Below are 27,324 nucleotides of genomic sequence, written 5' to 3'. Positions count from 1 at the left end.
GTGTGCAGAGCCCGGCCAGCCCCAAACCGGCCCCGCTGATCCTGCTGGGGTGCACCGAGGGGATGCAGCTGCACCTTTCCACTTGCAGTAGGTCCCAAGCTGGAGGACAGCTCTCAAGCTCACCAGCCCATCCAGTTTAGCAGTGAAGCTGGGTGAGCAGCGTGTCTGGAGCTCAGATTCCCTCCTCGCTGCCTGTTGATCCAAAAACACGCGTGAAACCCCCAGCGTGCCCCACACTGGCGAGGCAAAGGGCTGCTGTAAAGCCAGGTGCTGTGTCTCTCCCTGCACCCATGCGTTATTCCATCGATGACTCACGTGTTATTAGCAGCAAGCAATATTCCCAATTCCCTGGAGTTAACCCTTCACTCGTCACTCACAAAACCACGATGTCATAACAAACATCGCTGGTATTATCTACTTTAATTGTATTGTATCTACCCAGCTCGGGAACATTACAGCGACGGGACTTGGTGCTGGGGAGATGCTCCGTGGAGCTGTGGGGAGGGAGGTTATGGGTGCTCGGAAAGCTGGGAGGCAGATCCCTGCTCTGCCACCCCTGTCCCAAGGGGCCTTGCTCATCACCTTTCCACCTGGCACTCCCTTTATCACATGCCAAGAGGGGACACAAAAAACTGGAGGAGCAGGTGTTATCAAACAGCAGGGATATTGCTAGGACTCAGAGAGAGCTTTTGATAAAAAAAAAAAAAAAAAAAAAAAATAAAAAAGAGTTAAAAGTTGGGGAGGTGGGGGGAAAGGAAAAACAGATGTGGTTGGCTCAATGGGCACACTGGGCTCCACGGGCACACTGGGCTGCATGTGCACACTGGGGTCCACGGGCACACTGGGCACACTGAGCTCCGTGGGCACACTGGGCACACTGGGCTGCATGGGCACATCAGGTTCCATGGGCACACTCGGTTCCATGGGCACACTGAGCTCCACGGGCACCCTGGGCACACTCAGCTCCGTGGGGTGCGCGAGGGCGCAGGGGGGCTGCCCTGCAGACAGCCACGAACCCGTGCACCCCAGTTTGTGGGGAGGGGGCTGCAGAGAGCCCCGTGTGCGTGCCCAAACCCGGCCTCCCCGAGGAGGGGGCGCGCAGTGCGGGCGCACCCCGGGAGAGGGCAGCAACGCCCCGCGCATCCCGGCGGGACCGCGGCGAGCGGGGGCAGCCGGGGGGGGCACCGTGCCCCGGGTATCCCCCCCAAAGTGTCCCCTGTCTGTGCGGAGCCCCCTCCCAGGGCGGCGCTCGGCGGCCGCGCGCCCGTCTGCGCCCCTCCCTGCGCGCCTCGCAGCGACTGGGAGGAGAAAAAGGGGGGGGGGGGAAGGAAGGAGGGGAAAAAAAGAGGGGGGGAAAGGAAGGACTACAAGGCCCGGCATGCCCCGGCGGTGCTGCACGGCTCCCCGGGGTGCCGGATGCTGGCCGTGCCGCTGACAGCGGAGCGGAGCGGAGCCGCGGTCCCCGCCGCGCACCGAGAGAGGAGCGAGGGGCTGGGCGCGCCTGGCCGCCGGCTCTGCTCCCCCCCTTTTATCCCAGCCCCCACAAAGCCGGGAGCGGCAGAAGGCAAGAGAGAGGGAGGAGGTGGTGGTGGTGGAGGAGGAGGAGGAGGAGGAGGAGGAGGGAGGAGGAGGAGGAGGAGGAGGAGGAAGGGGGGAGGCAGCGGCAAGCCAGGGCTCTGCTGCGCTGTGTCTTTCTTTGCTTTCCGCAGGCGGCGAGCGGCGGAGGCGCAGAGGGGAGGTCGGTTCCCCTCCGCCTCCCGCTCCGCTGCCTTTTGTGTGTGTGTGAGAGGCGAAGGGGGGGGGGAGAAAAAAGAGGAGGAAAAAAAGGGGGAAAAAAAAGGTGAAAAAAAGGGGGAGAGAAAAAAAAAAGGAAAAAAAGGGGGAAAAAATAAGCTAAGCGGTAGAGGGGAGAGAAAATCCCGGAAAAAATAAAATAGAGGGGTGGAGGGGGGGAGAGGGAAGGAGGAAAGAGCAGGCAGGGGACGGAGGAGGGGGCGGGCTGGCAGGAGCGGAGTTGCCTGGGGAGAATGTGAGCAGGAGGCGCTGGAAATGCTCTCGTTGAAGGTGGCGAGCGGTGCCGAGGGCTCCGGGACCCCCGCGGCCGGTCAGGACGCAGCCCCGGCGGGCGGCAGGAGCCTCCCCAAGCGGGCGGGCTCCGAGGAGCGCGGAGCGCAGGAGCCGGCGGGTGAGTACCGGGGACCCCCGCCTTTGTGTGGGGCTGGGAGGGGGGGAGGACGCTCGGGACACCCCCTTTGGGCAGAGCGGGGGGGGAGGAGGCGGCGTGTCGCGTGCATGTGTCCCCCCCCGCGCCGTCCCCTCCGCCGAAGTTGCGCGGCGAGTTGGTGCCAAATTGCCGGAGTTTAATGGCACTTGTGGTGGGGAGGGGCGCGCGGGCGCGGGGGCCCGGGGCGAGCCCCCCACGGCGCGGGGGCTGCCGCGGCCGCGGGCTCGGCCGCTCCCCCCGGACACCCCCGGCCGTGCCCCCCCGGGTGCGAGCGGTGAGTGACAGCTGTCAGAGCCGGCTCCGGCCGCTAGAAGGCAGAGCCTGTCAGCGGCGCGGGGGGCTCGGGGGGCTCCCCGGAGCGCGGGGGCACCCCCGGGGCGCAGCCTCGCAGCGCCGTGCCCGGGCGGGCCGGCCCGGGGGAGCGGGGCTGCCCGCGGGGGCGCTCCCCGGAGGCTGCGGGGCCCGGGGCGTGCGGGAGGCTCCCCCAGCCCCGCCGGTGAAGTTGCGTGGTCCGCGGCGCGGGGCTCGGCGAGCGGTTGTTACTCCCGTGCCTGTCATCCCCCTCTGATTTGTTTTTATCGATCAGCTGATTTACCCCCCCCCCCGCCCCCCCGCGCGGCCCCTCGGTGCTGGCGACAGGGACCACGGGGGACCGCGGTGGCTTCGACGGGGGCTGGAGTCACCCGCAGGGTCGCGCTGACGCCAGACCCCCCGCGCTTGGCGTCCCCAAGGCCGGCGCAGGTGGAGACACCTGAGTCCCCGCTTGTTTATGTGCTGGGGGGACGACGTGGCCGTGCCCACGACCAGGTGGCCTCGTGCGTGCAGCGCGCCCGGCCGCGGCTGCCGGGAGAGCCCCCCAAAAGCGGTGGGGTGAGCTCATTGTGTGCCACGGCGCGCGGTGGAGTCACTCCAGATTTATCCTGGCGTGACAGAGAGCAGAAGCGAACCCCCGGGGCGCCGGGCGCGGATCCTGCCCCGCTCTCCTTCCCACCCTGCTGCCGGCGTGCTCTGGGTCGGGGGCGCGTGGTCCAAACCGGGGCCCCGTGGTCTGAATCGAGGCCCCCCTCCCAAGCCTCTCCCCCTTTGCTCGCCCCCCCAGGTGTCCCCTTACACTGGCTTCTCCTGCTGGGCTGTGGAATTTGCAGGGGAGGGTGGTGGTGGTGGTGGGGAGCGGGGGGTGGAAGAGGAGGGCGGAGGGGGGGGCTGGAGAAGGGATGGCGCGGCGCCAAATTCCGCTCTGCCATGTCTCTGTAACCTGAATAGGCCAACTCCATCCCCGGTGCGAGTCCCCCGGGGCTCTGCCGCGCTCCGATGCAGTCAGGCGGGAGGTGGCTCTCGCTCGGCTCCCGGCGCGTCCCCCCGGCAGCCCCGGCCCGCTTCCCTCCCGGAGCGGCCGGGCAGGAGGCGGAGGGGCTTTGGGGGAGCGGGGTTGGCACCGTGGCGGCCGCGGGGTAGCCAAGGACATCCCCGAGCGGGGCGGCCGGCAGAGGAGAAGCCATGGAAGCCCATGGAAGGTTACGGGAAGCCTGGGGGGGCTGGCGCTGCCCTGGCCTCCTTAGAGGAGGCAGCAGAGACCCGGGGCAGGCTATTTCTGCTGAGATCCCGAGGAAAGCTCTGGGAGAATTGTGGGCTTCTATAAATAGTGTGTGTCAGCCGAGTGGAAACAGGGCCTTGAAATGCTCCTGCTATTCTCCCGAGTGCTTGGAACCAGCTCTTGGTAAACAGGGCAGCGGTGGGGAGGGCTGTTTCCTTCTTCCGGGCTCGGTAACAGGAGCGGGAGGGATGTGGGGGGGATTTTTGCCTGGCGATATGGCAGCGTTCCCCCCTGGGGCCGGCCGGCTGGATGCCGGGCTGTGGCCGGGCGGCCCGGATGCGGGATGGCCCCTGAATGCGTCGCAGATGTGTGTCCTCCCCCACCGCCGTCCCCTCCCCGCCCCACTGCCCGCCAAACTTCGGGGCCGGGATGCGCCGTGCGCTCCGGCCGCGCTCCCGGGGCAGCCGGGGGTGCCGGGGGAGCTTTTGGGGATGAGAGGGCTCAGCCGGCCGGGAGATGCTCAGCACAGCCCCTCCTCTGCCGGCACTGGGGTGCACGGGGTTCCCTCTCTCCCGTCCGTGTCCGTCCGTCCGTCCGTCCGTCCCTCTGTCCCGGCTGGAGTTGCTCCCGCTCTGCCTCGGGGCGCATGCTGAGCCGTGCCTTGGCCCCGTGCTGGAGGGCAGGGATTTGATCCCATGGGGCCTTCCCAGGCATGTCGGGACCCCCAGGGTGCTGGGGACCTTGTTCCTCAGGGGGCTCTGCATGCACTGGGGACACGGGGACGTGTTCCCAGGGTGTTTGCTTGGCTCTGGGGCACATCCTGGCAGGCACAGTGCTGTGGTGAGCGTTGAGCTTCCCACGAGGACCTGGCATCGTGCTCATTTGTCACCACCCCTCGCACCCACACCCCAATATTCACCTTGTGCTGCAGACACTGGCTCGAAAGCTGCCTTGTTATTATTTTCCTTAAAAATAACACAAAAGGGAAATAACTGGGCTGTGCTTAGCTCCCCACTGGGAGTTTTTAGGGTGATGTACAGTGGGCTGAGCAGTGGGAGGGATCCAGCGCGCTTGTGGTGGGATTTGGTGCTGGATTCGGAGTTCACCAGGGTGTCACAGGGCTGGGGGGCCCAGCCCATCCCTGTGTGCTGCCTGCCCGGTGCTCAGCGCTGGCACAGCCGAGCGCGTTCATGGCGTGGGTGGGAAGGGGCGAGCGCCAGTCCGGTGGGGTTTTTTTCCCTTCTCCATCTTTCTTTTTTTTTTTTTTTTTCCTCCTTTTTTCTTTCTTTTTTTTTTCCCTCCCTCTCTGTGGGTTGAGCGTTGGGGCGACAGACAGGGAAAGTCTGAGCAATGGTCTCCGTGCTGGTGCTGTCTTCAATCACCGCGTCCCAGAATCCCTCGCTCTGGGCCTTCTAGGCACAAGGGCTTACAGCGAAAATCGGCAGCTGCAGCTGCGAGTGAAAGCACAAGAGCCCGGCTGGGTCTTTGGCATCGGCAGGAGAGCAAAAAAAAGCTGGGGGAGGCGAGGAGGGAAGGGAAAAGGCGGGGGAAATGTGCCCTGTGGTTTTTTTCCAGGCTTGCCACCGAGGGTTGTGTTTCAGAGCATCGGTTCCCGGGCGCGGGAAGAGGCGGGAGGATGGGGGGTGCGGAGCGATGCCTCCGGGGAGCTCATTAAAATCTGTCGGCTCCCCCCTTTCGCCGGCCGAGAGAGGCTGCATGCGGAGGGAAGGAGGGAGGGACGTGCTGGAAGGAACACGCCGGCAGAGCGGCTGCCCGGTGGGGACAGTTGCCGGCCCGGGCAGGAACGCTGCCCCGGGGGCTCACCTGTCGGAGCACGTCGGCCGCGGCTGCCAGCGAGGCCGGGACAGGGCTGCCGTGTGCCGGGGACTCCCTGGGCCGGGAGCGGGCTCGGGGGCCATGGGCTGCCCTGGTGCTGCCCGGTGATGCCCGGTGCCGCAGGTGATGGTGTTCGGGGCGATGCCGGGGGTCAGGGGGTGCGGCGGGAAGGGGAGTGCGAGTGGGAGCTGTCAGCACGTGCATGGGCAGCGTCGGCGGTGCTGGCTGTGCAGGCAGGGTTTGGTGTGCAGGGAGGGCTTGGTGTGCAGGTGGGGTGTGTGGACAGGGTTTGGTGCACTGGCTGTGCAGGAAGGGTTTGGTATGCAGGTAGGGTGCATGGACAGGGTTTGGTGTGCAGGGAGACACTGGCTGTGCAGGCAGGGCTTGGTGTGCAGGGAGGGTGTGTGGACAGGGTTTGGTGTGCAGGCAAACACTGGCGTGCAGGAAGGGCTTGGTGTGCAGGTGGAGCTTGGTGGGCTGGCAGGGTTTGATGTGCAGGTAATTTGGTGTACAAGGCAGGGATTGGTGTGCATGGGCAGAGTTTAGTTTGCAGGCAGGGTTTGGTACAGAGGAAGGTATTGATGTGCACAGGGAGGGTTTGGTGTGCACAAAGATTGATGTGCAGGGATGAGGCTGGCTTGGAGATCCTGGGTGCTAAGGTGGGTCTGGGCAGGTGTTTGCAGGAGACCACCCTGGCAAAAACATCTCCTTCTCCTGCCCAGTGAAGGGGACTGGCAGTGTTGGGGATCCTCCTTCCCATTCCAAATCCCATGACATGCTGGAGGGAGAGCATTGGTGCAGCCTGGCCTGGCACAATGTGGGCAGACAGAGGAGAGGCAGAATGTGGTATTGATCCTCTCAGAGGGAGAGGGAAGGAGTTCTGGCATCCTCCAGCTCCAATTCTCTGCCCTTCCCACTGCTAAACCACCTTCAGGCAGAGGGAGCACCATGCTGTGCCGTGCCATGCCATGCCATGCCATGCCATGCCATCCCATCCCATCCCATCCCATCCCATCCCATGCCATCCCATCCCATCCCATCCCTCAGCTGCCGCCTCCAGGGCCTCAAGCCCCACGCACACTCTCCCTTCTTCTCTCTTCTTCCCTCTTCCCTCTTCCCTCTTCGCCTCCTGCTGACTTCAGCGCATCGGCTTGGGCTCAGCGCCTGAACATTCCTTGCAAAACCTGGGCCTAAAATATCTGGAGGAGGATGGAGCGCCTTGGGCGAGGGAGATGAGCTCCTCAGCTGCAGGAAAGAGGGAGGCTGCTGGGCTGGAGGCAGCAGGGACGCTCTGCTCCCTGCCAGCTGCCAGCCCCGCTGGCCCCCCGGGAAAACGCCAGGAATAAATCTTGCCTGGTGAAGTCAGGCAGCTTGGTTTGGTTTGGTTTGGTTTGGTTTGGTTTGGTTTGGTTTGGTTTGGTTTGGTTTGGTTTGGTTTGGTTTGGTCGGGATGTGCCCAGCAGAAGCAGGGGCACGAGCACCCTGTGGAGCACCAGATGAGTGGCACAGGGAGTGAGGATGGCATTGGGAGAGGGGTGACAGAAGGGCAGGGTGGCATGGAGTGTGTGACAACAAAACAGGGGGACGGGGAGAGTAGGGTCACAGGGGAACAAGGTGGCAGGGTGACAGCGGATCGGGGTGACAGGGTGACAGTCAGTCAGGGTGGCAAGGAACGGGATGAATGGGGAGCAGGAGAACAGGGTGCCATGGGAGAGGGGTGGCAGAGAGCAGGGCGACAGGGAGCTAGGATGGCAGTGGAGCAGGGTGACAGAGGAGCAAGGTGACAGGGGAGCAGAGTGACAGAGGAGCAAGGAGGCAGTGAAACGGGATGGAAGGGTGACAAGAGAGCAGGGTGGCAGGAGAGTGAGCTGGGTTGGGGTGGCTGAGGAGGGACAATAACTGCTGGGAGGGAGGTGCTAGGCGGGAGCTGTGTGACAACCAGTTTGCGAGGTCCAGATTGGCAGCAGATCCTGAACCAGGAGGAGCTGAGCATCCATACGGCCCCTGCCGAGATCAGACGCGACGACAGCGACTCGGTTTGGGGGAAGAAATTGGAGGCGGGGGAAGCTTTTTTGCTGAAATGAAATTTGAACCCCAAAGTGGGAGGGAAGTGGAGGTGGGGGGCACGGCTCTCTCCACATGGTTATTACTGCTGTTTTCCACCCAGCTGAAAGGAGAATGTAGCTTAATATGGACCCGCGGGGAGGAGAAGCACTCGGGAGCGGGGATTTGGCAGGAGGGAGCTGGGAAACAGCGAGAGGAACGTAGAGGTGAGAGTGGCCAGGGCTTTGCCCGGGGAGGAGAGGACGGAGCCGGGCTGGAACAAGGCGCTATTGTTCTTGGCGAGCAGGGGGCCAGCCGCGGCCCCCCCAGACCCGCAGAGCTGGCGCGGATGTGGAGAAGGTTTTTGGGACCGGTTTTTCCCGGCGGATTGCTGGCTGGGAGTGAGAAGAGCTCACTGTGCTGGGGTGCACCAAAGGGAGCTCACGAAACGCCCAGAGAGGCAAGGGGAGACTGGTGTTTGGTGGGGAGGTGATGGCAGGTGAGAGGACAGGGGTGAGCAGGGGGAATTTCGGATCAGTGAGTGGGAGGGTGGGTGGTGGGGCAGAGCTTGGTGGCCGGAGGACGGTGTGGGAATGGGGCAAAACCCAGCGTCCCTCATTCTGCCAGCACAGCAGAATGTGCTGATCTTTGATGTGTGTGTGGGGCGGGAGAGGTCAAAACGGAGAGTCTGGGGACCTTGCTGGCCTGGGGACCTCTGTCACCCCACGATTCACGTCCTGCCATGATCCCCTCTTGGCTGCTGGCACCTCTGCAGGGATCCCCATCAAGCCCTGCTATCCCTCGTGTCCCCTTGGTCCCTTGCCCCAGCACCTGACATCGCCTCCCTCGGCACTTCACCGCTGCTGTGGATGTCACGTGCCACGTTGCCAGAGCCACCAGCTGTCCCTTGGGCCATGACAGTGCTTGGGGACACCCGAGGGTGCCAGTGAGCAGGAATGTGGGGAACCAGCCAGGCTCATGGGGCTGGAGGAGGAGGAGGAGAATGGAGGGATGTGCAGTCCCATGGGCTCTGGGAGCTGTGGCCAGGGAGGGGGCAACAAGGCAGATGCCAGGTTCAGGGTGGCATCTGGTGCAAAGCTGAGCTTAGCCCAGCCTTTCCTGGGCTGCCGTGCCTTGGCCCTCCCAGCACAGCTGGAAGAGAAAAACCCCCCTGCAGCACATCCCTGGCATTTGCTCCCCATCCCCCAGTTCCCACCTCTCTGATGCTTCCAATGCAGCGATGCCCTAAAGGCAGCAGAAGCACCTTTGCAAGTGCACACTAAATATTTGAACACGCTTGGGTGGCTCTGGCACCACTGCTGCTCTCACCCTTCCCCATCCTCTTCCCGAGCCTCTCTGGACTCCCCAAATTTAGTGGGTACCCCTCCTTTCCTTTGGCGGGTGCTCCTCCTTTCTTCCAGAGAGGGGTGTGACATTTGCTCAGCAGCTCTTGCCCAGCATTACTTGCTCCAGCCGAGGCAGTGCCTGGCATGGCCGTGTCACCCCGGGTGTGTGTCACCCCGGGTGTGTGTCGCCCCGGGTGTGTGTCACCCCGGGTGTGTGTCACCGCGTGTCCCCCCTCTCTCCCTTCCTCCCTCCCCAGCCCACCCGCTGCCAGCCCCGCCGCACGTGGTGGGACCGCGGCATCCGCGCGACGCCCGCCTCCCCATCCTTCATCCCTCCTCTTCCTCCAGCCCCAGCACCCTGCAGCCGGGCTGGGCGCCCAGCGGGGCGGGAAGGCGGGGAGCAGCGTTCCCCTCCCCTCCCCGGCATTCCTTGGGAGTGAAACACAAGAGCTGGCAGGGCACTCCTGCTTTCTCTGGCCTCCGCTCCTCCGGTGCCTGAACAAAGCCCTCCTGCCTCTCCCAGGAACCTGGGGTTTGAAGCAGGAGAGAGGGCTGGTGCTGCGTGGCAATGCCCTCCTCAGGCATATTTTGGGTTCTGTGGTGGGTGGGGGACAGACGTGGGCACAGTCCCCACGGGGGCAGCTCTGGACAGGGTACCCCAGGGTACCCACGAGCACTATGTCTGCCTCAAGAACTGTTGGCATCCTCCCCAACCTGGGTTTTGCGTCCCCACCATCTCACTGCCATCACATTGCCATGGAAACTGAGCCCTGAAGAGTACCAGTTCAATTCCAGTTTGCCCCCAGTTTGATCGTAGTTTGGCCCCGGCTCTCTCATGACAACACGGGTTGGTGCATCCTTCATCCCATGATCCAGGATGATGCATCCCACAGGGAATGTGCGCTCCGTCCCCCTTCCCAATGTCCAACACCCCCCTCCTCAGCACACAAAGCCCCCTCACCCTCCCCACCACCCCCGGTGAAACAGGCCCCTGTCGGAGCGCAGTCCCCGACAGCGAAGGTTATTTTAATGGATGCATTACTTTAAACGAACCCTCCGCCATCTGTTCCACCCCCTAATTACGCATGCAAAAAAAAGCCCATCTCACAGCCAGCGCAGGAGAAAGTAAAGATATAAGTGATTTAAATGCATGTATCCGCAGCTCCGCCAGCAGCTGGGCTGGGCTGCGCTCCTCAGCTGCCTGGTGAGCCGGGCAACTTGGAGGCAGGAAGGCAGAAGGAATGGTTCTCCTGGACCTGGCGCCTCGGCAGGGCGGATGGTGGGTGCAGCAGGCCTGGAGCTCGGTGGCTGCATCCATCCGTCCCCCAGCCGCGCCTCCATGCCGCCATACTGTCCCCATCACCCCTGAAGGTTAGCCCTGCCCGCCGGCTGCCGGCTCGGTGTGGCTGAGCCTTCGGAGCGGGGACACGCCACCGTCCCCGGCTGCCGCGGTGCATGGCGGGGGCCAGGGGGGGACAGCCCCCAGCGTGGCCGGGCTCCCTGTCCTGGCGCTGCCCGGAGCGGGCAGGGCATCCCACGGGGATGGGCACGGGTTTGGGTGACACTGGGGGACACCGGGTGCTTGTCCTCTGGCTGAGGACAGGAGATTTTCCCCCATGCTGCTTTTGCCAAGCAGCAGCTCTGTTTCTAATGAGCCATCCCAAGATCCAGGGAGTCTTGAGCCCTGAGTGCTCCCAGAGGATGTTCGACCCTGGGAGTCTGTCCTTTGGGACAGCGGAAGGTGAGAGTGGGCTGGGGGGCTGAATGAGACCTGCTTGGAGAGGCAGAGCTCATAGGTGATGGAAAACCCCATTTTTACATCAATCTCCTGCTTTGGGGAGTCCCAGCAGGGACAGGGAGGTGGCAGCAGTTTAGGGGGCTGTGTCCATCCCCTGTCTAGGGGAAAACAGGGGGGAACCCTGCATCCAGGGCTGCCCCACTCGGACTCAGTTTCCCCCATCCCCAGCACAAACCACCCACAGGGATGGGATGGGTGACTGGCACGGCTTTGGGTGACCCCACGGTGACAAGGCAGGACCACGACCACCAAGGCAGGGCCACCGCCTGGCGCCGGAGCCGGCGGCGGTGCTGGGTGCCCATCGTCCCCCCCTCTCCCTCCGTCTCCTTCTCTCCGTGCCTGACTGCAGCAGATGCGCCAGCTCTGCAGGAAGAGGGAATTAAGTTGGGCTGGAGGAATTTTAAAGATTGCTGCAGGCCTGAGGGTCTTAGATCCCCCCGCGGAGATGGGCAGTCATGCAGAATTAATCCTATCGGCAGCCTGGCTCGGCTTCAGCCGGTGCAGAGCTCCGGGAGAGCGCGCGGGAGCGCGGGGGGCGATGCTGGGGGCGGCTCAGAGAGCCCCGGTGCCTCTCGGCGTCGATGGGAAATTAATAATGAAAAATTAAAAGCCCCAATTCAGCCTTTCACCCCCCTCCTTCCTTCTCCCCATCAGCCTGGAGGTGGGACTCGTAGGGGGGGAGGAGGTGGGTGGATTCTGCAAAGCTTAAGGAAAACCTGTTTGCCGTAGCCAGCAGAGCCCGTGGTGGGAGAAAATGCTGGGGCCACATCCTCCTGGCAGTGCTCGCCGTGTGCCCGGGGGGCTGGCACGGGGACACCCCTGGCTGCCATCACCCAGCTCCATCTGCAGCGAGGCCGTGCAGGGGCAGGAGCAGGCTGGGGGGACAGCGGGCAGGCTGAGGTGGCAAGAGGGAGGTCGTAACAGGAGCAGGCTGGAGTGACAGTGGGAAGGCTGAAGTGGCAGGAGGTAGGTTGGGGTGGCAGTGGGAAGGTTGGGGTGGCTCAGAGCAGGCTGGAGTGGCTCAGAGCAGGTTGGGGTGGCAATGGAAGGCTGGAGTGTCAGTGGGAAGGCTGAGGTGGCAGGAGGCAGGTTGGGGTGGCTCAGAGCAGGTTGCAGTGGCAGGAGGCAGGCTGGGGTGCTGTGCCAGCGCAGGGGACACAGGGACACACCAGGCATCCCCACGTGCTGCCCCAGCCGCCCTCAATGTCCAAGGGGACGCCAGGGTGACATCTGGGTGCCCCGTGGCTCTGCCAGCCCCACAGGCAGCCTTGTCCCTGCCGTCCCTCCTGGCTGCCGGGGCTGCGGTGCCACCGTGCCAGTGGGCTCGGTGGCTGCGTGACGCCGGGCAGGGTGGCCCGCAAGGGCTCTGCAGCTGCTGCCGAACCCTCTGCTCTCCAGTTTATAAATAATGCAGCGCCCAGGCGTGTTGGCAGTGCCCGCGCCCGCCCGCAGCCCCGGCGTGGCGGCGGCGCTCTGGGACGAGCGGCGGGCGCTGTCAGCGGGCAGGGTGACACCGAGCCGTGCCATCCCGCGGGGGGGCGAGCCCCGCCGTGTCCCCCCCGTGTCCCCCGGGCCGTGCTGGGTGCCCGCGGTGACCCCACGCGCGGGGACGTCCCCGAGCCTCGCGGATGGCGGCGGCGCGGATGGCGGCGCGCGGCTTGCAGCGTTGCCATGGCGATGTGCTGGCGCTAACGAGCCCGAGTAAACACTAACGAGGGGAGCCCCACGCGGGTGGGTGCGGGCGTGGGGACCCTGCGGGCCCGTGCGGGTGCCCCGGAGATCCCCCCGGCGGTGCCCCCCGGGTGCTGTGTGCGGCTGTGGTTTCATGGTTGCACTGGGGGCTCTGGGTGCTGGTGAGGCCCGTGGGGACAGGATGTCAGTCCCCTGCTCACTCTGGGGACAGGATGTCAGTCCCCTGCTCAGTCTGGGGGCACCCCGAGTGGGAAGGTGCCCACCCTGAGGTTCAGAGGTGCTGTGGTGCCGGGCGCTGCTCTCCCACTCTGGCCACGGTCTCTGTCTCTGTGCAGGGCCCGTGGGTGCTGGCTTGGAGAGGGCTGAGTCCCCAGGGTGTCGCTCGGCGCTGTGGGGAGCTCGGGGTGTCCCTGGCAGCAGCTGCCCCCGCCGTCTCAGTTGTCACCGTGGCTCAGCGCCCCGCGTTCCTCCTCTCCCACGGCCACCCCGCTTTGGGTGGGGGTCAGCGTGGGGGGCAGCCCCCGCACCAGCACCCCCACCGTGCCCGAGGTCCCCTCCAATATTTAATGGTGCTGCAGCTCATTAAACCGAGGTGCAGGTGCCCCCGGTACCTTCATCCTCCCGGAGGGCTCTTAATGAGGGCTGCTAACGAGCGCCCGCGCTCCCCGTGCCGAGCCTGACTGGCGACAGGCACCGGGAGCCACGCGCGGGCTCCTTTCGGGGCCTTCCCGGGGTCCAGCGACCCCTCTGCCGCGCTGGAGACGGGCCCGAGGGTCCCCCGCCGCCGAAACTGCAGCAGTGTCACCCCAGTCACCGGTGCCACTGCAGCTTCTCCAGCTTCAGTGTGTGCACCGTGGGCGCCGGGTGCCCTGTGCCTCAGTTTCCCCCTTCAGCCCCGCTCGGGGACTCAGGGCCCTGGGGACGGGCACCAGTGTTCACAGGCATGCAGAGCTGGGGCTTGAGGCTCCTCTTGGTCCTCCCAGCCCCACTGTTGTCCCCAGAGCCACAAAGCCACCCGGCCCCCGGCAGGGTGACCTGCTTGGGCCTGCCTGCATGGGGGACTGCAGGGGTTTGGCAGAGGGGCTGTGAGGGTCCCGTGCACCCCAAAAATCCGAGTGGCACTGATGCTGGGCAGGGCACAGGGCAGCGGGTGCCCAGAGCAGATCAGCTGGGGCATGCCTGGCTCAGAGGGGCTCTTACGCTCATGCCCCTCTTTTGGGGGCTGTAGTGGGGAGACCCCATCCTGCAAAGAGCCGTCGGCCCCCGCCAGGGCTGGGTCCCCCCGCTCCCCTCCGAAGGGAGCCCTAATCCTCGTGACACGGTGCCCAGCTCCATGGTGGCTAATTGCAGTGTCCCCAGCTGAGGATTACAGTCTAAAGCAGGAAAGGAGCAGCAGGAGCAGATGAGCTCCTGAGCAACAAAGCTCCTGTTCCCCTGCAAAACGACTTTTATTAGGGGTATAATTAAAAGCTGACAGGAGGCGAAAATCATGGGGATGGTCAGGGTGAGGGATGAAGCCACCTGAAGGTCCCTGTGTCCCCCCAGGTGTCCCGCCCGCCAGCTTCCCCCTCTGACCACAGCCCTGCTGGCAGGGCAGGAGGAGCGAGGTGCTGGGCTGGCAGAGGAAATCCAAACTCAGCCCCTATGAAAGGGGCTTTGTGTGCCCGAGAAGGAGCAGCCCTCCTCCTTCTCCTCCTCCTTCTCCTCCTCCTCCTTCTCCTTCTCCTCCTCCTCCTCCTCTTCTACTGGCCACTGCAGGGCCACTTTCCTGCCTGAGGGTGGCCTCAGTGTGGGTGCCAGAGGGAAAACAGGGCACAGAGCAGCATGGCAACCCTGTGGCCTCCTGCCCTGCCCACACTCCTGAGATTTTCCCCTTCACTTGTACCCCTGGCTGCGGATGAGGTAGTCCTTAGGGTTGTGCTGGGGTCACCCGTGAGTGTCCCAGCTGGTGCCATCCCTGCAGAGTCCCTGGGATGGGCCCTCTGTACCAGGCCTGGCCAAGGCACTTGCAGTAGAGAAGGAGCAGCAGGGACAGACAGACACAAGAACAGAGGGACATCTTCCCCTGTCCCCTTTGTGCCACCTGGATGGCCCCTTCCCAAAACCGCTGCCTGCCTCAGTTTCCCTTTGCCTTTCATGAGTGCTATGTCTGCCCTCCAGCAGGACAGAACCCCAGTTCACCCTGAGGGAGCTCAGCCCTCCTTGGTGACCCCAGCTGCCCCCAGATGTGGCTGATGTCCCCTGGGAAGGGAACACTTTGGGGCACCCAGTGCTTGGCACCTTTGTGGGTTTGCGCTCAGGAACATCGCGGCAGTGCCAGCGTGGTCCCGTGGCAAGGCAGAGGGTGGCACAGGCAGGGACCCCAGCTGGGAGCTGGGCACTGCCCACCTTGGCCTGGCCCAGCCCCAGCGGGCAGTGGAGGGCTTGTTCTCTGCCTGGACAGGAAGACGAATGAATTCCATTATGGGATCGCGATTTTATTCCACGTGTCAGGGAGCCTGAGATTAACTTGCTCACCGGGCTGTGACAGACCCAGACACCCGCGTGCACGCGCTCCAGCAAGGGGGCTCCGCACACAGCCGGGCACGGAGCTGCTGAGAGCCTGCCGTGCCCACCCGGGGCAAGCAGGGCTGTGCTCACCCACCCCAGCTCCAGCAGGAGCCCTCCAGCACCGGGGAGGTGGCAAAGAGCAAGGCCAGGGCTCTGGCACTGCCACTGTCCCATGTCCTAAAGGTCCTTTGGCCACCCAGGGACCCGTGTCTGGCAGGCAGGCAAGGGCGAAGCACGATCCCAGCAGGGCTCTGGGAGGCCATGTGCTGCCAAAAAACAGGCTTGGAGGAAGGGAGGAAGTGGGACATGGGGGCCTGGGGACCTTGATGAGAGCTGATGGCACTGGGGACTTGACAAGACCAATGGGCTGCTCTTATCTCAGCTCAGCCAGGTGGCTGCCCACGTTGGGAGGGCATCGGGGCCATGCAGTTGTGTCAGGGCTGTGTCGTGCTGTGCCGTGCCGTGCCGTGCTGTGCTGTGCTGTGCCGTGCCGGGGCCGGCTGCTCTCCCCTCACCGCCCCCCCTGCGCGGGCGCAGGCAGCTGGCTCTGTTTGCTGGAGGCTTTGCGCATTCCAGTTCGTGGGTCACTCGCCTTCGAAACCTCTCCGGGGACAGAGGCAGTTGGGAGCCGTAACAAACAACCCAAGGGCTCCGGTGACGCCCGCGCCCGGCACTGCCTGCCAGCTCTGCGGTGGGGGGGCTTGGAGAGGGCCCCTGCTCCCCGGGGAGCTCTGGGGGGCTGCTGGGAGGTCCCAGTACAATAACCAGGACACGCCGAGCAGGTTTCTGTGCAGGAGGCGGGAGTGATCCCTTTCTGGGGAGCAGGGAAGGGTGCAGGAGGAATGCTGTGGTCACTTGTGCTTTGGGGACAGGGTACAGAGAGGGGCACTGGCAGGGGGTGTCATCCATGATCCATGTGGGGAGGGGTGGTGGAGCTGGCCAGGCACGGTACGGGCAAGAGGACAACGTGGGCAGCAAGCATGAGGTGGCTCGGTGTCCCGGTGTCCTGGAATGTGGGTCGCAGCCATCCCGAGGAGTTCCTGGGCCCGGTGGGTGCTGGGGGAGTGGTGGGAGCGCAGCGCGGCTTGGGGAGGCTGGGCGGTGCAGGGAAGGTCAGCCTTGGCCAGATGCAGCCACTCCACCCTCCTCCAGTGCTTTGCACATTAATGCAAATGCACTGGCCTGAGTGGTTCATTAGCAGCATGTGGAATGGAATAATGCATCCGCATCCCATTAGCCTAATGAAAAAAAGGGAGCCGGCACCTGGAACAAAGCTGCCGACTCTTGGCTAGTGCTCTGGCTCGGCCATGCTGGGCCGTGGGGGCCTCCCCCTCCCTTCCCCTCCCTCCCTTCCCCTCCCTCCCCTTCCTCTCCCTTCCCTGTGCCGCCCCAGCCCTCTGAGCATCCCTGCGCCCAGCGCTGCGGAAGGGACCCCGTCCCCAGGGTGTCACCACGGATCCCATTCCCAGGATGTCGCCGCGGCAGGGTGCAGCCCCTGGAGGATTCAGGGCGGTCCCAGCGTCACCCCTCAGCATCCCAGGGTGGGAGAGGGATCCGAGCCATAGTGCCACCGAGGCACCCGGGGTGTTGAGATGTCTCCGTGTCCCTGGGGCTGGAGTGCAGAGCCTTGGAGGATTCGGGGGCACCCCGGGGTGGGCAGAGCCGGTCGCAGCATCATCCATCTGCATCCGCGAGTGGGAGGGGGTCCAAGCTGGGAGTGCCGCAGTGGCGCTGGCCGGGTGTCGAGATGTCCCCATGTCCCTGGGGCCGGGAGCGCGGAGCCTGAAGGATTAGAGGAAACATTGCCAAACAAACCAGGCTGTGCCGGAACCAATTAGCCTCCAGCAGGCAGAGTTTCAGATGCTGTTATTTCTGCCTCTTCTCTTTTCTCTCCCTCCTTCTGTCTCCCCCTTTCCCCCTCCCCGGCCCTCCCCAGCCCCTCCTGCCCGCCCCCAGCATCCCTGCTCTCGCCATTCCTCTCCGTGTCGGAGCTTGTTTTGGGCACTGGCTCTGGAGTGAGTCATGCCGCGCGTAGGGGATTTTAAAAGCTTTCTGCTGTCGCTGGGAAGCCGGTTTGGGCTGCTCCGACACTGGGGGTGGAGCGCCATGCCTCGCAGACAACCCTCGTCTGGGGAACCCAAAAAAATCCCCTACCCCGATGCCCCGAACCCCTGGGATCCCAGCCCCCCCCCCGCCCCTCTTTGCGGGGTCGGCTCCGTCACCCCAGCCAGCGGTTGAGTCACAGGCGAAACTTTCGAGCCGTTGGAGCTTCCTCCGGCGGGCCCCTCTCCGAGGAAGTGGTCTGCCGGGGCGGCGGGCCCGCCGGGGCGGGTGCCCGGTCCCGGTGGGTGCAGCACGCAGGCGCGGGCGGCCGGCGCTGGAGCTCGAAGCGTGGGAGAGTTTTTTTTTCCACCCCCCTTTCCCTCCCTCCTTCCCTCCACCGCCGCCTCCGCCGGCCCTGCTGCCAAACCCGGGGTGGGGGCCCTCCGGCGCGACCCTCCCGCCGGTCCGCAGCTGGCCGCGGTCCCCCCTTCATCCTTCTCCTCCTCCTCCTTGCCTTGAGCTGTGCTGCTGAGGGACTGCAGCTCCCGTGGATCAGGAGGAGATTTAGGTCAAGCGCTCGACTGAGTCGAAACAGCCATCTGTGTGCGGAGGAAACCGGCCACCCAGAGCTCCCGGCGCGGCTGGCCCGGCTCCGCCGCGGGGTCCCGGCACCGCCGGCACCCCCGGACCCCGCGCCGGGCACACAGCCTGCCTTTGTCTCCGGCAAGGGAAAAAACCCACCCAACGAATAAACAAATGGGGGAAAAAATCCCCCTTGCTGCCGACCCGTCACCCCCGGCTGTGCCGTGGGCATCGCCGCGGAGTCTGGCACGGAGCGGCCGCGGCAGCGCTCCAAGGTCGCCCTGACACGCGGTGGGAAGGTGTGTGCCGGCGGGAACCGGGCAGGGACGCGGAGCCGGGGCCCGGGCCGGGCCGGGGCAGGCAGGGCGGGCCGGGCAGCGGGAGGGAGGCCCTGGCCGCCTGCCCGGAGCCCGGACTCCTGGGTTCCTGCAGGAACAGGGTGGAGCGGGAGGAGGATGGGGAGCTGGTGTCATCCCGGCCGCGGCGGGGGGGAGCGGATCCCTGCCCGGGAGAGCCGGGGGGGCTCCGCGTGAAGCTGCGGCCGCCGTGCCTCAGTTTCCCCGGATGGTGAAGTAGAGCAGCCCAGCGGTGGCAGCGCAGCGGGCGCCCCGGCCAGGTGGGGACCCCCAGGTGCCCCTCTGCACCCCGCACCGGGGCGGAGGTGACCGCGGCCCCTGCTGCTCTCCACCTGCCAGCTTAGTGGTGCCTCTCCATTTCCTTCCGGAGCCTTTTCTCGCCCGCCGGTGCCGGTGCCGCCGCGCTGCGCGCACGCTGGGCGCAGGGAGAGGAAACGCGCCTGGGCCGTGGGAGGGCCGGCGCCGGATGGGCCTCCCGGCCCCGGGCGGTTTGGCACAGCCCGGCCAACCCGGGTGCCGAGCCGTGCCGGGCGTGGGCCGGAGCCCGGCGGGCGCGGGGATGCGCCCCGGCCCCTCGGCCCGTCCGCCGCCCGCCCGGCCCCCCGCGCTCTGCCCGCCGAGCCCGGTAAGGAGCTTTGTCCGGCCAGTTCGCACGGTAATCCCGCCTGGGCCGGGGGATTATGCGTGCGGAGAGCTGTGGGGGGCCCGGGGCGCCCAGCAGACGGGGTTTGGAGGTCAAGGTTTCCCTCGGTGCAGCGGGCTCTGGCCAGGAGGGTGACGGGGACATCCTTGAGCGTGAGAGGGTCGCACGGGGACCACAGCGTTTGCCCCCAGCCCCCGGGCAAAGCCGGCAGGAGCTCGGTGCCCCTGCAGGGCCCTGTGCCCAGCCAAGGCAGAGCTGGGGCCGGTGCTTCCCTCTGGGATGGTGTGGAGCATCCCTGCATCCCTCCGGCGTCCTTCCTCCCAGTGTGGCAGCAGCAGGCATGTGCAGCTCTGCCAGGCAGGAGCTGCCAGGAGTGCGGGTCCCATCCTGGGTCCCTTCCCAGGTCCCGTTCCGGGTCCCATCCCGGCTTCCCCGCAGCCCTGCGTCCCCGGCGGGCTCGGAGGGGGCTGGTGGATGCTGGGAGCTCGGCGGTTCTTTATGGTCTCAGAGGGCTCCATTAATTCTTTAAATATCCAGCCTTTCCAGGTGGGTTTTGTTGAAAATTAATTTCCGGAGCTATTTTAATTTTGCTGTATTTAATTTGCTGTTTATTTTAATTAATTAACGTCGGGAAAATCTCTTCTCCCCAGCATCCTGCAGCCGTCTGGGGTGGCTGCACCCGGGAGGTGAGAGCAAGGGGGTGCCATGGGTGTGAGGGGCACTGGCAGGGAGGGTGCCCAGCCCCCACGGCGCCCACCTGGCCGCATCCCACCTGCCCCAGGTGACAGGGTTGGCATGGGGAGGCAGCGAGCTGAGTCTCTTCCCACCATCCCTGCTCCAGGGCTCATCACAGGGCGTGCTGCTGGCTCCATGGGACGTTTGTCCCATCGCCGGGTGGGAGATGGCTCAGGCAGTGCTCGCAACCACCTTCCTCCTCCTCCTCCCGGCGATGGCTGGGGGCCTGAGGGCGTGCACCCATGAGGATCCCGTGCCATGCCGTGCCATGCCATGCCGTGCCCAGCAGGAGGGTCCTGGTTTGACTCCCGGCACGGAGCTCTTGCAGCCACACCCGCGCGGAGGGATGGATGCTCAGCCCGGCCCCGCTCCCTCCCGGCGCTCCGTGCTCGGTGCTCCAGAGCCGGCCAGGGGGTCCCTGAGGGGCGGCGGGCAGGGGCTGGGGGAAGGGATGGAGCCGCCTTCCTCCGGATCAAGGCCTCTGGTCTCTCACATGTCTAGACGCTGCCACACACACCTAATGTGGTTCTTGGCAGGAGCCGCGGCTGCTCTCTTGAGGTTAATTGCTGCACACGGAGCTCTGCAGACAGATAACCCGGCTCCACGCTGCCCCGGAGCCCGCCTCACCCAGCCCTGCTCGGCTGCAGCCCCCGGGGATGGAGGAGCAGGGCAGTGATGCAGTGACACTGTGGTGCTGTGACACTGTGGTGCTGTGACACTGTGGTGCTGTGACACTGTGGTGCTGTGCGTGGTTCGGGGCGCAGCACTGGCCAGTGAGGGGGCTCTCCCGGTTTTGGGGACAGGCGGGGATGGAGGAGAGGTGCGGGCAGGGCTGAGCAGGGAGACATGGCCGCAGGGCTCTGGGGCAGGAGCAGGAGGAGGAGAGAAGGGCCCCAGCAGGCCGGGCTGCCGCCATCCTCTGCCGGCGCTGGGCGCGGCGGCTGGGCTGGACCTGATAAGGGCAGCGCGGCGGGGAGGGGGCCGCACAAAGGCTCGGCCTGGCTGAGCCTGCCTGGCGGATCCAGGCTCCGGAATGGCAGCTGGAGGGAGATGCAGCGGGGACCGGGGTGGGAAGAGCTGTTCCGTCCTCCGGCCCCAACATCTGGTGGGAAGAGGGGATGGGAGGAGAGAATGCTGGGCAGGCTGCAGGGGTGAGCCCCAGGGCTTGGCCACATCCGGACTCCCTGGGATGGGCTGGATGAGGCCTTTCCCAGCAACTGCTCTTGCAAAGCACCTTCCTGGGAGCAAACCCTGCTCTAATGACGTGCTTGGAGCCACTGGCACCCCAATCCTGGCCCCTGCTTGGCCCCGTCCATAGGGACCAGTTTCCCTTTGGACAAATCTGCGCTTTGTCAGGCGTGGTGCTGGCTGCCAGGTGCCATCACCAAGGCAGGGTGGTGCAGACCAGGGCTGGGAAGTGGTACATTCCAAGGCTGAAATTACATTGGGTCCCTGGAGGGATCCCCAAAGCACAACATCCCCTCACCTCCCACAGGGCTGGGGCTGGCCATGAGGTCTGGGCTCGGTCCTGTGTCCCAGGGCTGTGTGGGGGTGATCCCAGCCCTGGGACCAGCCCCACATGGGATCCACGGGGAATTGGGTGAAGGTTTCAGTCCAAGCTGTGTTTTGGTTTGGGGTTTCGTCATGATTTCATGGCAGGGAATTTCCGTTTGTAACCAAAGACAAGAACAAAAAAAAGGAAAAAGCCGAAACCAAAGAAAAAAACCCCAACACTGCATTGAATTTTTGCCAACAAAATGGGATGTTTCCATTCTTGTTTTGGCTTTTGGCAGCCCCAAACTGCAGCCAGTGGAAGAAAATATCCATGTGGAAAGGCTGCCGGCCTCCTCCAGCAGCGCAGTGGCCGGGCTGGAGCTCCTGCCCCGCAGCCGTGCTGTGCTGGGGGGGACAAGGAGCACGGCCCCTGCAGAGCGTGTCACCGTGCTCCCCTCCCCGCGCTCTTTGGAGAGGACATTGCCATGAGAACGGGCTTGTTGTTTGTGGGGAGCATGGAGACAGAGCAGGCGAGCGTTTGCAAGGACATCGGTGGCACGCCGAGCTTGTGCTTCCCACTTGTCCTTGCAGCGGGTCGCTCTCTCCTCCCCAGCTGGCAGCACAGCCCTGCTCAGCTCCAGCGTGTGCTGTGCCACGCCAGCCTCCCTCAGGGCATTGCCTTCCCTCCTGGCATCATCCCCAGCCTCTCCCCGCTTCACCTCTCAGGTTTTGGGGGACCCTCTGTGGGGCTGCGGTGCTGGGGATGCTGGGGAAAGGAGGAGCAGCCACTGCAATGCTTAAATGAGGTTGGGTTTTTTTCCTCACATCCCCCCCTCCATCCATGCTAGGAAGAATTACAGTCGCCCAGGCATCTGTTCTGGCAGAGTCGAGCTAAAGAGCTTGTCCTGGGCTTGGCAAACCAGCCGGCGCAGCCGACAGCTTTTCCAAGGGCAGCCTTGGATGTGGAGCAGCAGGTTGACATTGCAGGGAGAGGAGCCTTGTGCTGCAGGCACCAGTGCTGTGCCCCTCAGCTCCTGACTGGATGGGATTTGGCAGGGACTTCTGCAGGCAAGATGCTGCAAACCCCCTTCCCAAAAAGCAGCATCCTCTAGTAGGTCTTTGTTTGGAGCCAGGAAGAGGGCAAATGGTGCCAGCACATCCCAGGGTCCTTGTCCTTGCACAGAGAGGACAGCAAGTGTCACCCTGCAAGGGACTACTGCCAAAAACAGCCCTGCTAAATTCTCCTTGAAGCTGGAGAAGCTCCTCTGTGCCCCCGGGCTGTGCAGCATCCCTGTCACTGCCACATCTCCGCATTGGCCACGCCATGGTTGTCACCCCCAGCCCTCCAGAGCGCCGTGGAAGGGTGCAGTGGTGGCACCAGAGGATGCCAGGAGCAGGGCTGCCCCCTGTGCCAGCAGCACCGTGCACGGGCCCTGTGCCGTCAGCAGCCAGGCAGGGGGAGGTGAGTTGGAGCGGCTTGGCAGGGAGGTGTGGGAGCCCTGCCGGAATGCTGGGCTCGGAGCTGGAGCGTGTCAGGCACAGATGGGATCGTTAGTGGTGGTAAAAATTATCCAGCCCCTCTTAAAAACCCAGGCGCAGCAACCTGACCCCGCAGCTCCAGGGGTGGCAGCTCCCACCGGAGCGGGGCTGGTGTTTGCTCCCCTGCCATCACCATCCCTCCCTGGCATCTGCGGCCACAGCTGCCCGTCACACGCCACGCGCTCCCCTCTGCAGTGCCAGGGTGAGGGGTCTCTCTCTGCCCCCTGCCCCAACACCCACCCCAGTGCCACCGCCGCCGGGCAAACCCCATCCCTGCGGGTGCTGCCACCCTTGGTACCGTTTCCTATTTCTTTTTTAATGCACCCAGGTCTCCTGTTTGCTTTTTAACTGCAGTAACCACAAGAGGGAAGTTTCAGAGCGGCTCGAGCCCGTCTCGGCGAGGAAGGGAGAGGCAGCAGCGCTCTGTGCCCGTCCGCAGCACCGTGCCCGGGGCTCTGCCGCCATGGTCCAGCGCCTGGTGGCTCTTGTGCTTTCCATCCCCCTCTTCCTGCCGCTCATCCCCAGCTCCTTTTCTCTTGGAAGTGAGGAATTTGAGGCTGGTCTGGCGTTGCCAACGGGCCTCAGGCCCCCCCAGCGCCGATCGATCGCTCTGCGCGCTCCTGCTCCCTGTTTTTTCTGTTTGTTTGCAGCCGCTTGAGGGCTCTTGTGATGAATCCAGCCTGGACAGAATTCAACAACAGCTGAAACGCAGCCCGGGGTGGGGGTGGGAGTGAGAGGGCAGCGGGGCCGGCCCACACTGGAATGCGAAATGGGGCAGCGGGCAGTGCTGGGACGGAGGGATGGGATAGTGCCAGATCCCAGTCCAGGGGTGCAGAGGGACGGGGAGCACCGCCCCAAACTGCGGGTGCTCCAGGGTGGCAGCGTGGGGACCTGCTGGGGTGAGCGTTTGGGGCGTCTCCCTGCTGCCCTTGGCTGCTGCTGGGAGCTGGGCAGCAGGGGAAGGGCTGGCTCCACTGGCTGGGCTCAGGGTCGCAGCTGCAGGGGACAGGGGACAGGGGACAGGGGACAGGGTCTGTGCCAGCTGCGCCGCCCTCCCCGCCGTGCCAGGTGCCGTCCATCCCTGAGCATCCACAGGGGCCTACCTGCCATCCCTGCAAAATGGCGGATTTCAATTAGAAAGGAAGCATTCCCCAAAACCCCAGTGCAGGGAGGGGGTGCGCACGTCCCTGTGCCCCCAGCCTGCAGCTGCCAGCTTTGCCAGGGGTCCACGGGGCAAAGTGGGGGCACAGGCGCACGGGGGCACAGGAGGGGTCTCAGGGGATGCTCCCCAGGCAGGGCAGTGCCTGCTGGCTGGCGTGGCTGCCTGGTGCTCGGTGCTGGGGCTGGCTCTGATGCTGCAGCTGTGGCTCCGGGAGGGAGCAGGACGCGGCTGCGCCGGCGTGCGAGGGTGCGCGCAGGCGGGAGGGATAATTAGTTCCTACTATAGCACTTCTCAGTCAAAGTGCTTTTTAAAAGCCTCCATTCATTAGTCTTCACGGCTCCCCCGAGGTGTCGTGTCCTGGTTCTCTTCCCCCCTCCAACTCCCCACTTCCCTGGAGCAATTGGGGATCCTGAGCTGGGGAAGGGGAGGATGATGTTCCTCTTGAGGCTGAGTCCTTGTAAAACCCCCAAATGGGGTGGCAGTAGTGGGACAGTCCCAGTGTCCCTGTCCCAGTGGGGCTGCTGGGGTGCCATGGCCACATCAGCACTGTTGGGGAGTTTCCATGGAGGCTGAGCTGTGCCGTGTTTGGAGCACAGGGAAGGGAGTGGGAGGGCAGGGAAGGGCTGTGGGTCCGGTGGGTGCCAATGGCAACTCGCCACCCTGACCAGCACGCCAGGGAGCAGCGCGGTGGCTCCAGTTCCCCAATTACCCAGGGTGTGCTGGGCTCCCAGGGGTCACCTGGGAGGATGGAGGGTGCTGGAAGATGTCAGGGGGTGCCGGTGTGGCTCAGCCCCCAGACCTGGGCATCATGTGGGTGCAGGCACGGGGGGTACCCGGGCGTGTGCCCCAGTGAAAGGCAGGGCGCAGAGGCAGGCAGGCTGGCAGTGGGCCTCCACTGCAAACCCTAACCTTATTTTCCCAGGTCCGACGCCAGTTTCCATGGAAACAGCCGGGAGCAGAAACGGGAACCAGAATCCAGAAATGTGAAGCTTTGAGCTCCAGTTTGCCTTCCTGGATTCCTGCTCCCCGTGACCCCAGCTGGGTGCTGGCACCCACACTGCTCCCGCTGTGTGCAGGGGCCAGGGCTGCCCTGCCTGGGCACCCCCTGGGCTTGGGGTGCTCCTCTGTCCCTGCACGCTGCAGCACCCTGGGCATGGTGTGTGGGCATGGGCACGGTGTGCCAGCAGGGATGCGGGGGTACTGTGGGAACAGGACACTGCAGGCTGGGGACATTGCTGCCTGGGGACGCTGCTGGCAGCCCCACAGTCAAACAGCACCTGCACACATCTGTGTGTCAAGGTGGTGCACAGGGCTGGGTGGGATGTACGTGCCCGTGTGCTCTTGCAGGCACATCTGCTGTATAGGTGTAATGGGGTGTAGGCGCAGTATGGATCAATATGTGGTCTCTCTATTACTGGTTGGCACTGGGAAGATCCCAGTCCCGGGCTGTTTACCTGCCCTGGTGGTAATCTCCATGCCCAGGATGCAGAGCCTGCAGAGGGGCAGCACCAGCTGTCATTGCGTGCAGGGCCTGGGTGCTGCCCCAGTTCTGGGTGTTGTGTGTGACCTGGGGGGAGCCTGCTCAGCCTCCTGGGGCTGGGAGCCCCTGGACTCCTCTGGGCATCTCCTCCAAAGTGGAGCCTCTTGGGACTCATCTGTGTCCTGCAAAGCCAAGCTCTGGGCTCTGTGCTGTGTCCATCCCTCCAGCCCATGCCCTGTGTCTCTCCTGCACCTTCCCTGCTGCCCACCGGCCTCTGCAGTCCCTCGGGTGTGCAGTGACCTGCCCCATTCCTTTGTGAGCCCGTGGCAGCCAGCCTCAGTGCCCACAGCGTGGGACATGGGTGTCCCCCGGCACCTCCTGGCCGGTGGCAGGGATCGCTCGGTGCCATCCCAGTGCCATCCCAGTGCCAGCTGGCCCCATCCTCCCTGCACACCCCGCTGCTCCCCACATGCCCGTTTCACCAAGCTGCCAGCAGCCTGGGACACACCGGCGCTGCTCGGGGCTAGGTTCCACCCCCATCCCTCTGTCCTGTCCCCATGCCCATGGCACACCTCGGGGGCGATGGTGGCACTGCCTGTCCCCCCTCGGATCCCTCTGTCCTGTCCCCCATGCCCATGGCACACCTCAGGGATGGTGGTGGCACTGCCTGTCCCCCCTCGGATCCCTCTGTCCTGTCCCCCATGCCCATGGCACACCTCGGGGGCGATGGTGGCACTGCCTGTCCCCCCTCGGATCCCTCTGTCCTGCCCCCCATGCCCATGGCACACCTCGGGGGCGATGGTGGCACTGCCTGTCCCCCCTCGGTGGCACACGGAGCCAAGGGCGGGAGTGCTCTGCGATACATCATTTACCCACGGACAGGTATTAGGATACATTATGGATAACTCACGGAGAGAGACGCTATTAATAATACAGACACATACAGAGGGAAGAAAGTGCACACTTGATTTCCATGTTGCTACCAGGAGTTGTGAGGCTGGCTCTGGCTGCCTCTTCCCACACGTGACTGCAACACAGTGGGTAGCTGACAGCCCAGAGAGCCTGGCTTGGGGCCAGGAAAAAGCAGAAAACACAATGTCTGTGCATATCCTCTCTCTTAAAATAACACTCCAACACCGTCTGAGACGAATTAAAATAAGATCAGGAGCGGTCTCGCGAAGAGAGGAAGACGAGGAGGGAAAAGCCAGGCAGGGGAATGGCCGGAGCTGGGCGGCTTCAGCCCCTGGCGCAGATGGAGAGGGGGAGTTGTGCAGGGTTGGGGTTGAGAATAATTGAAGGGAAAAAGCCCAGGGAGAAGGAGAAGGAGCAGGCGAGGCGAGAGCGGTGGCTGGAGGGAGGATGGCGGCGGAGCTGGGCTGGCTGTCCGGCACATGGCTGTCTGTCCTCTGGAGGGGAGCCGGGCAGGGCGGGGGATGCGAGCACAGCCTGCATGATGGAGAGCATCAGGAATTTCCTGCAGCTGAGGAACACACCAAATACCAGAATGCAAGAGCGAGCGGAGGAGAGCAGGGTGCCGGCAGGGAACGGGAGGAGGAGGAGGGGGGGATGCAGAGGGCTGGAAATAACCGGCGGGGAGAGCAGCGAGGGCAGGGGGCAGCGTGCGGGGGTGACCTGGGGCTCTGGGGCTTTTTCCAGCTGTTTCCATAGATTTTTTTTTTCTTTTGCTGCTTTTCTACACCTCATGGTGCCTCATGTGCCTGAATGGGGGTTTGAGATATTTTGTGAGTTTTATGTCTTTCCTCCCTTCTTTCCTCCCTCTTCCCCCTGGTTATCTGTGATCAGTGGTAGCCACAGGGGTCCCTGGGGCAGGATCCGGGCTTGGGGAGGCTGGAGCAGCCTGGGGACTGAGCCCATCCCTGCAGAACGGTGTCCCAAGGAGAGCAGGGGCCCTTTTGGGGGACCCTCCGTGCGGGCAGCGAGGTCAGAGGCTGCCCCAGGAACCTCCAACACGGGCAGCGGGTTTGCCAGGCTCCCTCTGACCATGCTCCTGCTTTTCCCTGGGCCAGGCTGGATTAAACACAACAACCCAGGCCTCCTGAGGCTGGTCCTGCATCCAGGTGCAGCCCGACCTCTCCCTCCTCCTCCTCCTCCTCCTCCTCCTCCTCCTCCTCCTCGGCCACCCCTGGCTTCCCCCTGCATCCCGCTCCTGGCTGCATCCAGCCCTGGCTCCCCGGGGATGCTGGGGGGCCGGAGGGGAGGGGAGATCACAGAGGGCATCTTGCAGTGCCGGATCCAGGTAGCCAGAA

At 64.5% G+C, this 27,324-nt stretch overlaps 1 protein-coding gene across 2 annotated transcripts in view; it reads left to right on the top strand.

The window, feature by feature from the left end:
• Window positions 1–1,998: 1,998 nt before the first annotated feature.
• The window catches only part of AHDC1 (AT-hook DNA binding motif containing 1), a 51,679-nt gene continuing 26,353 nt past the window's right edge, over window positions 1,999–27,324 (top strand). Inside the window, exon 1 of one of the 2 annotated variants that reach the window (XM_063177238.1) lies at window positions 1,999–2,185. In XM_063177238.1, coding sequence (XP_063033308.1) covers window positions 2,050–2,185 — 136 coding nt within the window. In that variant the 5' untranslated portion in view covers window positions 1,999–2,049. Of the gene's footprint in view, window positions 2,186–7,772; window positions 7,865–27,324 lie in introns of those variants that run through there. The other variant, XM_063177237.1, reaches the window with a different exon arrangement.

The sequence above is a fragment of the Melospiza melodia genome, chromosome 27 (assembly GCF_035770615.1).
Source record: "Melospiza melodia melodia isolate bMelMel2 chromosome 27, bMelMel2.pri, whole genome shotgun sequence".
Lineage (NCBI taxonomy): Eukaryota > Metazoa > Chordata > Aves > Passeriformes > Passerellidae > Melospiza > Melospiza melodia.
Note: the sequence above shows the minus strand (reverse complement) of the source record. Positions and strands in the feature narration are given on the sequence as shown.